At 41.9% G+C, this 14,342-nt stretch overlaps 1 protein-coding gene across 1 annotated transcript; it reads left to right on the top strand.

Annotated features, from left to right (window-relative positions):
- Positions 1-11,382: 11,382 nt before the first annotated feature.
- On the top strand, positions 11,383-14,317 carry LOC124137885 (heavy metal-associated isoprenylated plant protein 33-like). The gene is made up of 2 exons (XM_046504362.2): positions 11,383-11,605; positions 12,898-14,317. The coding sequence occupies exon 2, from the start codon at positions 12,909-12,911 to the stop codon at positions 14,064-14,066; it is 1,158 nt and encodes a 385-aa protein (XP_046360318.2). The 5' UTR covers positions 11,383-11,605; positions 12,898-12,908; the 3' UTR covers positions 14,067-14,317.
- Positions 14,318-14,342: the final 25 nt, after the last annotated feature.

Genomic DNA, 14,342 nt, shown 5'->3' with positions numbered 1-14,342 from the left:
ATGTATCAACCAAGTCAGCGAGCCTGACCACCTGATCCCGTTAGTCGCCTTTTACGACAAGCATGGGTTGCTGAAGACCTATTCTACCCCGGAATCTTCACGGGTCTTATGCGATGTGTATGAATGGCGGGTACTTCCGATAGGGCAGGATATGCTTACCCTTTTCACGAACGCCTTGTGTCGTCACTGACTTTCAGTGGTCCATTCATATAATTTCCACAGCGCTTTGACCTTTACGTCAAGTGGAATCTGTTTCGGGAGAGAATCGTGGCTGGTTTTTCTCTTGCATTGACAATTTATATTTGTTTGTGTGCTGTTTACCGCCGCACTCACCAATATTTCAGCGATATGACGGCGGACTGTAAATAAACTCTCATAAACTGGTGAATACATGGATTTTGAGTCAAGATTTCCACTTCATACGGATGTTTAATTCGAATGATTATATTGTAAATTTGTAATCAGATTTTTCTTTACTGTGTAAATATACCAATGATAAATATACATTCGTCTGTGTGGACTGTGTTCATTGTTTTCCTAAACCATCGGATATGGTCTTGGTCTCAGGGGATTCAGTGTCAGACGTGGTCCCTGTAGCCAGTTTGATATCCGAATCAGGCACATCATCCTTACCTCAGACACATGGTGACGACCTTTCCTACCCAGTGCGACCGCCCCCGCAGTGAAGTGGATAGAGCGTCTGTTGGGAGGGCGGAAGGTCGGTGCTCCGGTCCCCCGGGGGCGTCTTACTTCACCAACATACGTTAAAAGCCATTCGTGACTAACTCGTGTTATTCCGGGACAGGCCGAATAACGACTCGTGCCCCTCTCATGGACATTTTTGCGACCGGGTTCCGTCATAGCGCAAACGGGCATACATAAAACAATTGTCAACTCGTTGCGTAATGCTTCACATATATTTCCCCATATATTATATATATTTCAGATGCAATTTAAAGCACATCGGGACATGCGGAATTATACAGTATAATTGAACACATTTAACTGTATCTTGGGTATATTTTAGATGCAAAATATATGTAAAATCAAAAATTATTCCTGAGGGATTCTTTGACGAAGAACGTGCATAAGTCATACGCGCATTCTGATTGGTTTTTCGTATTTTCGCACATAACATTCATCGACAGGGGGACGAGTCTTCTTGCAGGTTACGGAAAGGGGCGAGTGGTGACGAATGGTTGAAAGCCTCAGTCGGCATGGAGTCAGTGCACTGTGTCTGACTGAGGTATCCTGGTTAACGGCAGCATCGTACAAGAACATACAAGGACAAACGAACACACGCACACACGATCCTTTCTCCAAATCCCTGCTTGAGATCAGGAGCCGTTGTTCGACCGGTGGAGTATTTGATCATCCAGTGGCCTAAGACATGTTGCTGAGCAGAATGGTCTGCTCGTGCCAGCTTCCAATCCATATTTACACGGACTATGATCCCTGGTCTTTCAGCACCATATAATTAAATTTTCGTTGTGTTCATTGAAATTCCTGTATTCTGATCAGCTAAATTGGTCACGTATTATTGCATAATTTCCCAATGAATGTAAAACAATTAGCCACGCCCACAGTGGCGCACTACTTTTATTACTGCGGAATGTCGGGGGTCCCCCCCCCCCCCTCCAATATTACAGTCGAGGGAATTCCCTTTCTGCTCACGTGTATTGTCATGCACAGGACATTTAGCGACTTTTTCATGCATATTCATTGTCCAAACTACCCTTTGAAACCGAAGGCCGAGAATGAATGAAACAGCAAACGTGCAGGCTCGCTCGCCTGTTTTTTCCCGCTCGCCTCGGTTCAACATTCATGTCTTCGGGTTTCATTTCTGAATAGCATATTTCCTACTTTTACCGTGATCAGGGAAGTAATGGTTGAATCTGGGGGTAACTGACCATGTTATTTGAAACAGCCGCCTTCCCCCGGACAATTTTTTCCCATAAGCATTGACTGTGTATTTTCCTCGGTTCATCGAGGTATGAATCGAAAAACCGATGTGCAAACTTTTGTAATAATCCTTTACGCGGATTCATACAGTTTGCACATCGGGTTTTCGATTCATACCTCAACGAACAGAAATAAATACACAGTCAATCCTTAAATAAATCTGGCAGATGTCTGCGACCTGCCTGAAGTTTGCGTTACATTCGGTCGATTCTTTTAACGAAGTGGTCCCCAGTGCCAAGGGCCAACTGGTCAGGCTCTGTGATTCGGTAGGTAACGTGTCGTTGTGTGAACTGTTGTGTATATTATTGCACATTTATCGAGTCACAGGTTTGTCTGGTCCAAGAAGCGCAAACATGCAAGTGGAGAGTCACATTACATTTCATATAGTATCTAAGGCGGATTTTTCATCAATTCTTTTGTAACCATTATTTTGAAGTATTTAAGAATTAATCTTGAATTTTAGTAATATTCTTTTTTGCTTGTCAATTCCTTTTCGGCACGTGCTAAGATAGCTGGCCTATTTACCCATGTGTAAGTACGCGTTCCGAGAGAGTACCGTTCTCAAAGAGCTCTTGACGACATGGTAGACGTTAAAAGATGGTACTTGTTGTTACCCTGTCTGGCGCTCGGCATTTAGGAGCTAAAACAAGGACTGGTCGGCTCGGAGTCAGTATACTGTGTCTGAGTGGGGTATTCATGTTAAACTGCGGCATGCTATCTCAGTGTGCTAGCACTATAAATCAGCATCAGTCCGGACTAGTACAAGCAGCCAAACACACACACACACACACACACACACACACAGACGCACGCACGCACGCACGCACGCACGCACGTCGCTTTATGATTGCAATAAGCTTGGACGCGACGTTAAACCCAATTTCGCCTCGCCTTGACGTCATGGTAGGATGGAGACATACCTGACACAGTAGGTTTTATCTCCTAATTCGAAAATGACATTTCAGAATCCTTCACTCTGATTAGTCCTCGAGTGATATCGAATCTACGTTATACTAGGATGCTACAGATAACATATATAGATGAAGATATATTTGAAAGCACTTCTCCCACATATCCGAGCTATTTCAACTCCTAATTCGAAAATGACATTTGAGAATCCTTCACTCTGATTAGTCCTCGAGTGATATCGAATCTACGTTACACTAGGATGCTACAGATAACATATATAGATGCAGATATATTTGGAAGCACTTCTCCCACATATCCGGGCTATTTCAAATACTGACCTACCTCCTACACGTTGCTAAATGCGATGTTGTTGGTCCTAGACTAGTAAGGGTGACATTTCATTTCAGACGGAAAGTACTATGAACAATGACTTAGTGAGTATATTGTCAAATTCAGTTAAGAATTGTCTTTCACTTTGTGTGAGTTCATTGGAGTATTAACCTTCATAGAGTGAGGGCCAAACTGTATTCTCGAGAAATGTGAAAATAGTCCGTCATGTTTACGTCATTTCAGGAATACAGTCTCGTGAAAAATACATGAACGTCAAATTGTGTCGTACATACGCGTATGAACATCAATATCGTGGTCATGTGTCCGACCTCTCGTCCAGTGGAAAAGCCGTATATCGTGTACAGTTCACATTAAAAAAATTATCACAGCTTGAATTTTGGCGCTACTCTAGCAAGTACTGTGACGTCATGATTTTCTCGTCAGAATTCTTGAAAGAATTGTCCCTGGCTGACGTCATAATAGTGGTATGTCCTTTAGAACTAAACTCAACGTGGAAAGGGGCGCAATACTTTATGCGCAGCTTTGTGCAATACTTTATGTGAAGCGATGTGCAATAATTTATATGCAGCGATGTGCAATACTTTATATTCAGCGATGTGCAATACTTTATATGCAGCGATGTCCAATACTTTATATTCAACATTGTGCAATACTTTATGTGCAGCGTTGTGCGATGCTTTATGTTTAATACATTATGTTCATTTCGCAATTGTTGAGGACTTTATACTCAACACATATTTATTATATCCTAATTCTGCTTTAATTTATTTGCAACGCGTAATTTTATCTCTTAATTCTGCATTACGTTATGTTCAAAACATATTTTATCTCCTAATTGTACGGGACTTCATGTTCACCGCATATTTTATCTCCTAATTGTACGGGACTTCATGTTCACCGCATATATTTTATCTCCTAATTGTACATAACCTTATGTTCACCGCATATATTTTATCTCCTAATTGTACAGGACTTCATGTTCACAGCATGTATTTTATCTCCTAATTGTGCGGGACTTCATGTTCACCGCATATATTTTATCTCCTAATTGTACAGGACCTCTTGTTCACCGCATATATTTTATCTCCTTATTGTGCGGGACTTCATGTTCACCGCATATATTTTATCTCCTAATTGTACAGAACCTTATGTTCACCGCATATATTTTATCTCCTAATTGTACAGGACCTTATGTTCACCGCATATATTTTATCTCCTAATTGTACGGGACTTCATGTTCACAGCATGTATTTTATCTCCTAATTGTACGGGACTTTACGTTCAATATTGTTCAGTAATGCACATTTCAGTAGCACGCAGCATCTGCCAGTGAACAACTACTGGAGTGGCGACGTGACTATGAACCACCTGACTGTGGAGACATGTGATAAACGAAACATAATCTCTTTAATTCGCACGTGGCTTATATACGACATTTTTATGACTGGCAGTGACATCTGCCTGTCTGTGCTCTGACGTCATATATCTCCCCATTCAACAACACTTCCGGTTAAGATACATTATCTTGTACATATATACAGTCTTGTCAAATATCCGAATTATAAACATATTGATTTCTTAACATAGAGCATACAATAGGGTATATAGATCGCATTCTTCTTTCTCGAGCTTAAAACTAAACTAACCATTTTAATGACACAGACTGGGGTCGGATAATCACAGAAGTTTGTTCCTTAAGTACTGAATTAGTATATGTAAACGATACATTGGCATTAACCTTCTAGAAGTCCTATTTTTGTTAGACAGGTTAGTCTCCTTTACACCTGGAGACTTGGGGGGGGGGGGGGGGGGGGGTAAAAAAAAAAAGTTACAATCTGAAAAGTTGTGTCTGGCTTGCAATCAAAATCAAATTGAAGATGAATTTGATTTTATAATAATTTGTGGTCGATATGTACATTTAAGACGAAAATATATACCCAAAAAGTTTTACCTGTACCCCTCCATACATACGTTTCATATTCTAATGGCATCAAATAATGTAATAATCATTCAAAATCTATCCATATTCATTTACAAAGCAATGATACTACGTCTTGTGTAAATTACCTAAAATTTTGTATTATAATGTTTCTCTCTCAGTGTATACTCTGTAATGTATAATGGGCCTGTGGCCTACAATACATAATGAATAAAGACTAAATACACCTGGTGTCGTCAATGCTGATTTTTAGGGATTCATTCATGTAATGCTGAGCGCTGTTTTGCGTTTGCCCCGATTGGAATCAGTTCCGGCGGATAAGCGAGACTGGTTATTCTCTGGCGTTGACGATTTATATTAACGAACGGTTTTGGAAATGTATACGAATAATACCAGCCGAGTCTTGGAATACCATCTGAATGATACTATAAATGTGTACCTTTCACAGCCGGAAAAAGTAATACCGTATTCGACGTAATAAGCGCCCAGGGCGCTCTCAAAATTAGAAATAGGGGGCTCTGATTAGAATAGTAATGTTTTTAGCCTGAAATGTTTATAAACGACAGATATATTTTTCCAGAATTTCATTGCCCATAATTAAGGGTGCATATAACACACGAGTGCGTATTTTACACGAATAAATAAGTCTTGTGTACATTGATCAATCGAAAGGGGTGCTAATTGGGATTGTTTACTGGCCAATATATTAACAAATATCGCCGTGGGCGCTTATTACGTCGAATACGATACTTATGGTATTTTTTTTATGAGGAAGACTGAAGCATCACACTGATCTCATCATATTTTGCAGCAGATGCTCAGGGGAAGTTACTAAATATGACACGTTGCACCTTTACAAACCTCTTAAGTCAATAGCACTTACTTTAATGGATTGGGCGGTCAGGTTTGTTGACTTAGTTCACAGTGTGGCGTCGTACCCCACGAAGTGGCTCATTGCTCATGATACTCATCACTGGATTGTCTGGTCCAGATTCAATTGTTTACAAGCCGCCGTCGTAGTGCAAGTGTATAGCTGTGTGCGGCGTTAGAAACAGACAAACACTTTCTTTTTTGTGAAACGTGTGTGAGTCACGTGTGCAATAAGTAAAGCAGAATGTCCTTACCCTTCTCGCGACCACCAGAGCATAACCAGAGCATAACCAGTCTCGATTATCCTCCGGAACAGATTCCATTTGGCGTAAAAAGCAAATCAGAGGTGACGGTTGTATGGAAGGATCACTGCAAATTAGTGATGACACCGGGTGCACGGGTGGCCCAGTCGTCTAAGGCGCCGCGATCGCTGTGCAGAGTTGCGTCCCTTGGCCACGCCAGAAACCTATGATTGTGGGTTCGAATCCCGGTTCGCCCCGATTAAGTGTCTAGGTTTGTCAGCACCATGGTTCACCGAAGTGGTAAACGTCTGAGACCTGCATCACTTCGAGCTTTCCTCCCACATCAAGCTGACACACCGCGATATAACTGGAATAATGTTAAAAGCGGCGTTCAACCCAACTCACTTACTCACAGAGATGACACCAGGTGTTCGCGAAGAAGGCATGAAACAAGCGTCTCCGTGATGGTAAAGAAGAGAAAAAATCTTCTTCTTGCTCCAACATACTACACTCTAATTCACAGTACTACTGAAATACATTGTCTTGAAACCCACAGCAAATTATATGTGACAGGTCAACACTCGCTTCACAACACTGATGTATATGGTAATTGTGGAATAATCTTCCCCAAAAAACTAATTAATAAAAAAAATATGATTATGACCTCATGTAGGACATGTTTGTATGCACCATCACTCAAACACGTGCGAGCAAGGAAATGACCTCCTGATGTCGGAATGGCTGTTTAAATATTTGCCTTTAAATATTTAAGGATTAATGAGACTCATATTTATAATTTCGTGACTAGGGTTGAATGCAACGACATTCTGCCTCCACATAAACACGATTTCGACTTTTAGTAATTTTTGGTTTGACGTTTACAAGAGCGTGAGACTTCTTTGGCTCTAAACAAGCACGACTCATGAGTCATAACACAACGTATACCGAAACAAACAGGAAAGGGATCGTAAATATTTTTTTTGGAATTTTTTAAAGAAATTGTATGCCCAGTCATCACAATAAAAATATTCATGATCCCAAACGTTTGTGTTCAGCATACATAGATCATTGTCGCATTTTATTATCACTGGCATTTCTGTACGTTGGGACTAAGATGAGATGAGACACAACATGGAGGTTACATAATCAAGTCTTAAATGAATAATACTAATTTTGAGCTGTTATAATCACAAAACAAAAAAGTTGATTCACAAGCAGATTGTCCATAGAGAATTATTGTCCCTGACCAGTTAATTGTTATGGCGCTGAACAGTGAGTGAGTGAGTGAGTTTGGTTTAACGCCGCTTTTAACAATATTCCAGTTATATCGCGGCGTGTCAGCTTAATGTGGGAGGAAAGCCCGAAGTGATGCAGGTCTCAGACGTTTACCACTTCGGTGAAACCCACGAGCACGGGTATGGTGCTGACAAACCTAGAAACAATATCGGGGCGAACCGGGATTCGAACCCACAATCATAGGTTTCTGGCGTGCCCAAGGGACGCAACTCTGCACAGCGAATCGCTGCGCCTTAGACGACTGGGCCACCCGTGCCCCCGGCGCTGAACAGGTTTCTCTTATCTTTGAGACAAGTGATTTTGTTCGAATAATGCCTCATTCACTCAGCAGCGAATGGGTACCCGGTAGAATGAGATCATAATGTGGCTGTATCATTCTTGCGCCTCAGAGGCTGCCTGGATTATATACTCCCCAAGGAGCTGAGAAAGAAATCGAGCGCACAAAATCGAGGTAGAAATGGCGTTAGCGCTTTGAGTATGGACGGACGGACTATAGCGCATTACAGTTATCTAAAAACTCAAAGGAATTGCTTGACGATTTGCAATCTCAGAAAAGAATCACTTTCAATTTTGTCAAAACATTATATTTTATAAATTTGTACACCACTATCCCACACGACGAACGTGGTTACCATAGATATAGTTACATATTTATCTTTCAAAGTTCAGGACAACTTGACAAAAATGAAAGCAAACATCATCTGTAGTTTGGGGGCATGGGTGGCCTAGTTGTCTAATGCGCCGCGATTCGCTGTGCAGAGTTGCGTCCCTTGGGCACGCCAGACACCTATGATTGTGGGTTCGAATCCAGGTTCGCCCCGATTATGTCTCTAGGTTTGTCAGCACCATAGCCGTGCTCGTGGGTTTCACCGAAGTGTCTGAGACCTGCCTCACTTCGGGCTTTCCTCCCACATTAAGCTGACACGCCGTGATATAACTGGAATACTGTTAAAAGCGGCATTAAACCAAACTCACTCACTCACTCATCTGTTGTTTTATGAGAAAACAAATATGAAATGCTGGACCAAAGATAACATCATTGTATAAATTGTGGACAGGACATTTGGCCTAGAAGTAGGAATCCCAATTGGCACTAATCGAACCCTCTCCTTGCTCCCTGATCATGGTGGCCTTCATAATAACGAGCCAACGTCTTAACCACTAGGCGACCACCCACCACCCCCGCGAGTGGATATACGTATAGATATGTATCACTGCATGGCAAGAGATATGTATCACTGCATGGCAAGAGATATGTATCACTGCATGGCAAGAGATATGTATCACTGCATGGCAAGAGATATGTATCACTGCATGGCAAGAGATATGTATCACTACATGGCAAGAGATATGTATCACTGCATGGCAAGAGATATATATCACTACATGGCAAGAGATATGTATCACTACATGGCAAGAGATATGTATCACTACATGGCAAGATATATGTATCACTACCTGGCAAGAGATATGTAACACTACCTGGCAAGAGATATGTATCACTACATGGCAAGAGATATGTATCACTACAAGGCAAGAGATATGTATCACTACATGGCAAGATATATGTATCCCTACATGGCAAGAGATATGTATCACTGCCTGGCAAGAGATATGTATCCCTACATGGCAAGAGATATGTATCACTACATGGCAAGAGATATGTATCCCTACATGGCAAAAGATATGTATCACTGCCTGGCAAGAGATATGTATCACTACATGGCAAGAGATATGTATCACTACATGGCAAGAGATATGTATCACTACATGGCAAGATATATGTATCACTACATTGCAAGAGATATGTATCACTACAAGGCAAGAGATATGTATCACTACATGGCAAGATATATGTATCACAACCTGGCAAGAGATATGTATCACTACATGGCAAGAGATATGTATCACTACCTGGCAAGAGATATGTATCACTACATGGCAAGATATATGTATCACTACATGGCAAGAGATATGTATCACTACATGGCAAGATATATGTATCACTACATGGCAAGAGATATGTATCACTACCTGGCAAGAGATATGTATCACTACATGGCAAGATATATGTATCACTACATGGCAAGAGATATGTATCACTACATGGCAAGAAATATGTATCACTACATGGCAAGAGATATGTATCACTACATGGCAAGATATATGTATCACTACATGGCAAGAGATATGTATCACTACATGGCAAGAGATATGTATCACTACCTGGCAAGAGATATGTATCACTACATGGCAAGAGATATATATCACTACATGGCAAGAGATATGTATCACTACATGGCAAGAGATATGTATCACTGCATGGCAAGAGATATGTATCACTACATGGCAAGATATATGTATCACTACATGGCAAGAAATATGTATCACTACATGGCAAGATATATGTATCACTACATGGCAAGAGATATGTATCACTACATGGCAAGAGATATGAATCACTACATGGCAAGAGATATGTATCACTACATGGCAAGAGATATGAATCACTACATTGCAAGAGATATGTATCACTACATGGCAAGAGATATGTATCACTACATGGCAAGAAATATGTATCACTACAGTGCAAGAGATATGTATCACTACATGGCAAGAAATATGTATCACTACATGGCAAGAGATATGAATCACTACATGGCAAGAGATATGTATCACTACATGGCAAGATATATATATATCACTACATGGCAAGAGATATGTATCACTACATGGCAAGAGATATGAATCACTACATTGCAAGAGATATGTATCACTACATGGCAAGAGATATGTATCACTACCTGGCAAGAGATATGTATCACTACCTGGCAAGAGATATGTATCACTACCTGGCAAGAGATATGTATCACTACATGGCAAGAGATATGTATCACTACCTGGCAAGAGATATGTATCACTACATGGCAAGAGATATGTATCACTACATGGCAAGATATATGTATCACTACATGGCAAGATATATGTATCACTACATGGCAAGAGATATGTATCACTACATGGCAAGAGATATGTATCACTACATGGCAAGAGATATGTATCACTACATGGCAAGAGATATGTATCACTACCTGGCAAGAGATATGTATCACTACATGGCAAGAGATATGTATCACTACATGGCAAGAAATATGTATCACTACATGGCAAGAGATTATATCACTACATGGCAAGAGATATGTATCACTACATGGCAAGAGATATGTATCACTACATGGCAAGAGATATGTATCACTACATGGCAAGAGATATGTATCACTACATGGCAAGCGATATGTATCACTACATGGCAAGAGATATGTATCACTACATGGCAAGATATATGTATCACTACATGGCAAGATATATGTATCACTACATGGCAAGAGATATGTATCACTACATGGCAAGAGATATGTATCACTACATGGCAAGAGATATGTATCACTACATGGCAAGCGATATGTATCACTACATGGCAAGAGATATGTATCACTACATGACAAGAAGGGAGTCACATAGATGTCAAAACTACAGCTGTAGCGTTTAGATTGATCAAAATGATATAGCCATAGTTCATATTAATTATCTGTTTATGTGAAATACGTCACTCATTTCATTTCACAAAGTGACGTTAGTTAACCTTAATATACAACTTTAACACAGCTTTGACAGACAAGGGGAGTAAAAAATCTCTATTCATAAATAGAATTTAATCGCGAAACAGACGTTAGCATATCCAAAACACGCCGATGCGTTTTGACGTATGTTGTCTGTGAATCGTCAGTGTTTTGAATAAAAAGACCAGACTCCTTGTTTTCATTTGGAAACCGCGGCGGACCAGCAGACGTGCAGGGGAGGCTTTGACAACCATTAAGACTGGTCGTGACGAGAGTAGTGGCAGGACTGATGTGCACGAACTAAACCTGCACGAGCTTGGGCGGTGGTATAACACGCGTGTCAGACGACATCCGCCAGTCACTTTTCGTCGCCATCTTTAGACAATCCAGGACGCCATCTTGACTCTTCGCCACAGGTCAGTGAAAGTACCAAGATATTTGTTTTGTTGATACTTAGAACCTAATTTAAGAATGCGCCCGATTTGAGTTCTTATTCAATTAGCTTTTTTAATTTAATTTCCTGATTTAAAGCTATGATAAACATTAATCTCTCTGCCAACAGCAACCAGACATTTCTGTTTCTGAAGTCTATTTAACTGTCTGGCATTTGGTGATTGTTGGGTTTGATTACTTTTTTTCTATTGTATAAACAAAACGTCATTCAAATTAAAGAGTTGAACTTGTGAAAAAAGACATGCTTTTGAAATAATGTAGCAAGGCAAGAACATAACCCTTTTAATCTCCATGTTTCATAATACATGACACTGTATTCCCGTGTAATAATGTGTTTCTAGTTGGGTCTGTCTACGTAAGTCTTAAGCATAGCTGTGTATTAGGAAACTCCGTTAATCCAGGCACCGTTAGAACAGAAACCCTGCGATTTTAAACCTTAATAAAGAACACGTTTGTGTCCTGTTCTTTTTTGGAATGGGTTTGGTTGATTCATTTTGGGAATTTCTCCAACACCAAATTTCCCTGCCGTGATATAACTGAAATACTGTTAGAGCGGGGTTAAAACACTCTCACACACTGTAGTTTGATCAGCTACTTGTTCCAGTTTCACATGAAAATTGTATGAGCGGGGCCCCTTTCGCCTGGTGGGTCACATACCTTTTTTATTATTGATCTAAATATTTAGAGGGCATAATAAAAACATTCAATTCAAAACTCCATTTTGCTTTTTACGTCCAATGGAATCTGTTTTGTCGGGTGGTGGGTGAGGTGAAATGGGGTTTAACGTCGCGTCCAAGATTATTGCACTTATATAACGACGTGCATGTACGTGTGTGTGTTTGTGTGGCTGCTTGTACTAGTCCGGACTGATGCCTATTTATAGTGCTAGCTCACTGAGATACCATGCCGCAGTTTAACATGAATACCCCACTCAGACACAGTATACTGACTCCGAGCCGACCAGTCCTTGTTTTAGCCCCTTAAGCGCCAGACAGGGTAACAACAAGTACCATCTTTTAACTTTTTAACGGTATGGCGCTGCCGGGGATCGAACCCCGGACCTTCCGCTCTCCGGGCGGACGCTCTACCACTAGACCACAGAGGCGGTCCTGTTTCGTCGGAAATTCGAGACTAGTTATTCTCTGACGCTGACGTATATACATCTCAATATTTGATAGACATTTTGTATTTAAAAAGGTGAGTATTAGTTGAGTAGTAATTCTTTTATATGTTATATATCTTGTTATATTTACAGATTTATGAAAGATGGCGGAAGTGTGCGTCTCGTTCCTCTATTTCGTGCTGGGGTCTCTCCTCATCCCCCTAGCAGCCCTCCAACCGGCCCCTGGAGGGACCCAAGTTGAGCTGAACATGCTGCAGCCTGGAATGTCACAAGGGATGATGCAGATGCAGCCACAAATGCATCAAGGTATGGGGATGCAGATGAGGATGCTGCCCCCGGTGATGCAAAATATACAGGGGATGCAGTCTGGGGGGCTTCAGATGCAACAGCCGGGGTCTGGCCCACCGGCCTGGATGACGGATTCTAGAGGCAGAGCCGTACAGATGAACTTTGCCATGGGTCCTGACGTGGGAGCTAGCATGACTGGAGCCGGTGCTGGAGCGAGCTCTGGAATTCCAGTGACAGGGGCATCTCAAGGAGCCGATGGATTAGGAGCTAGTATGGGAGGTGGGATGGGAGTAGGTATGGGTGCTGGGATGGGAGGTGGAATGGGAGGCGGAATGGGAGGTGGCATGGGTGGGGGTATGGGTGCTGGGATGGGAGGTGGAATGGGAGGTGGCATGGGTGGGGGTATGGGTGCGGCTATGGGTGCAGCTGGACTACCTGGCATGGCCTTACAGCAAGCTCAGCAGCAGGCTCAGCAACAAGCTCAGCAACAGGCTCAGCAACAGGCTCAGCAACAGGCTCAGGCTCAGCAACAAGCCATGGCTGCCCAGCAAGGGCTTACAGCCCAAGGCGCTCAAGGAATCCCAGGCGGTGTCGGCGGTGTTCCCCAACCTGACATGCAAATGCAAAACTCCATGTGGGCAATGGGGCCCTACCCCCAACCAGGAATGATGGGGGGACAGTTTGGCTTCCAGTACCCCATAGCGGGAAACTACCCAGGAGGGGTACCCGGTATGGCAGCCGACCCCCAGCTCGCCATCTCCCTCATGCCGGGGACGACGCCGCGACCAGCTGCCGCAGCCGCCGACGTCGTAGCCAAAGCTGGTATCGTAGGAACTGTTACGTTAACCCCAGCCGTAACAAAACCTCCCGCGTCCACACCGTATCCCAAGATTCTGTACGTAGACAACCCCAAGTTCACAGACGGGATGATAAACTGGAAAGACGTTGCTGATGCTTTAGTTCAAATTGGCAGGGTCCTTAATTGGCTAATGAAGTTCTCATATGCGCAGTAACAACGTTTTTTCTCAAAATTACCACAGTTTACAAATAAATACGTCTGCCTCCGTTGCTTTCTCGGTGATACTGTTCATGTCTTGGCTGACGATTTCGGGACAACTGGAAAGACATTGGACTATGCGTTGAATTACTGGACAATCATTAACCGAAATTTAGACCTATAACCCATTGGCGGTAAATGACGTCGATATGAGTAATGTAAAAGCAAGTGCAAGTCTATGTGTGATTAAAATCATATTTATACCTGTACGTTGTTTTGTTACCAATAGTTT

This window comes from Haliotis rufescens, unplaced genomic scaffold (genome assembly GCF_023055435.1).
Source record: "Haliotis rufescens isolate VD_foot unplaced genomic scaffold, xgHalRufe1.0.p SCAF_57, whole genome shotgun sequence".
Classification (NCBI taxonomy): domain Eukaryota; kingdom Metazoa; phylum Mollusca; class Gastropoda; order Lepetellida; family Haliotidae; genus Haliotis; species Haliotis rufescens.
This window is presented reverse-complemented; position numbering and strand designations above follow the sequence as displayed.

What these genes read in the sequence shown, in the direction of transcription:
- LOC124137885 (XM_046504362.2), top strand. Translation starts at nt 12,909, where the DNA reads ATGGCGGAAGTGTGCGTCTCGTTCCTCTATTTCGTGCTGGGGTCTCTC.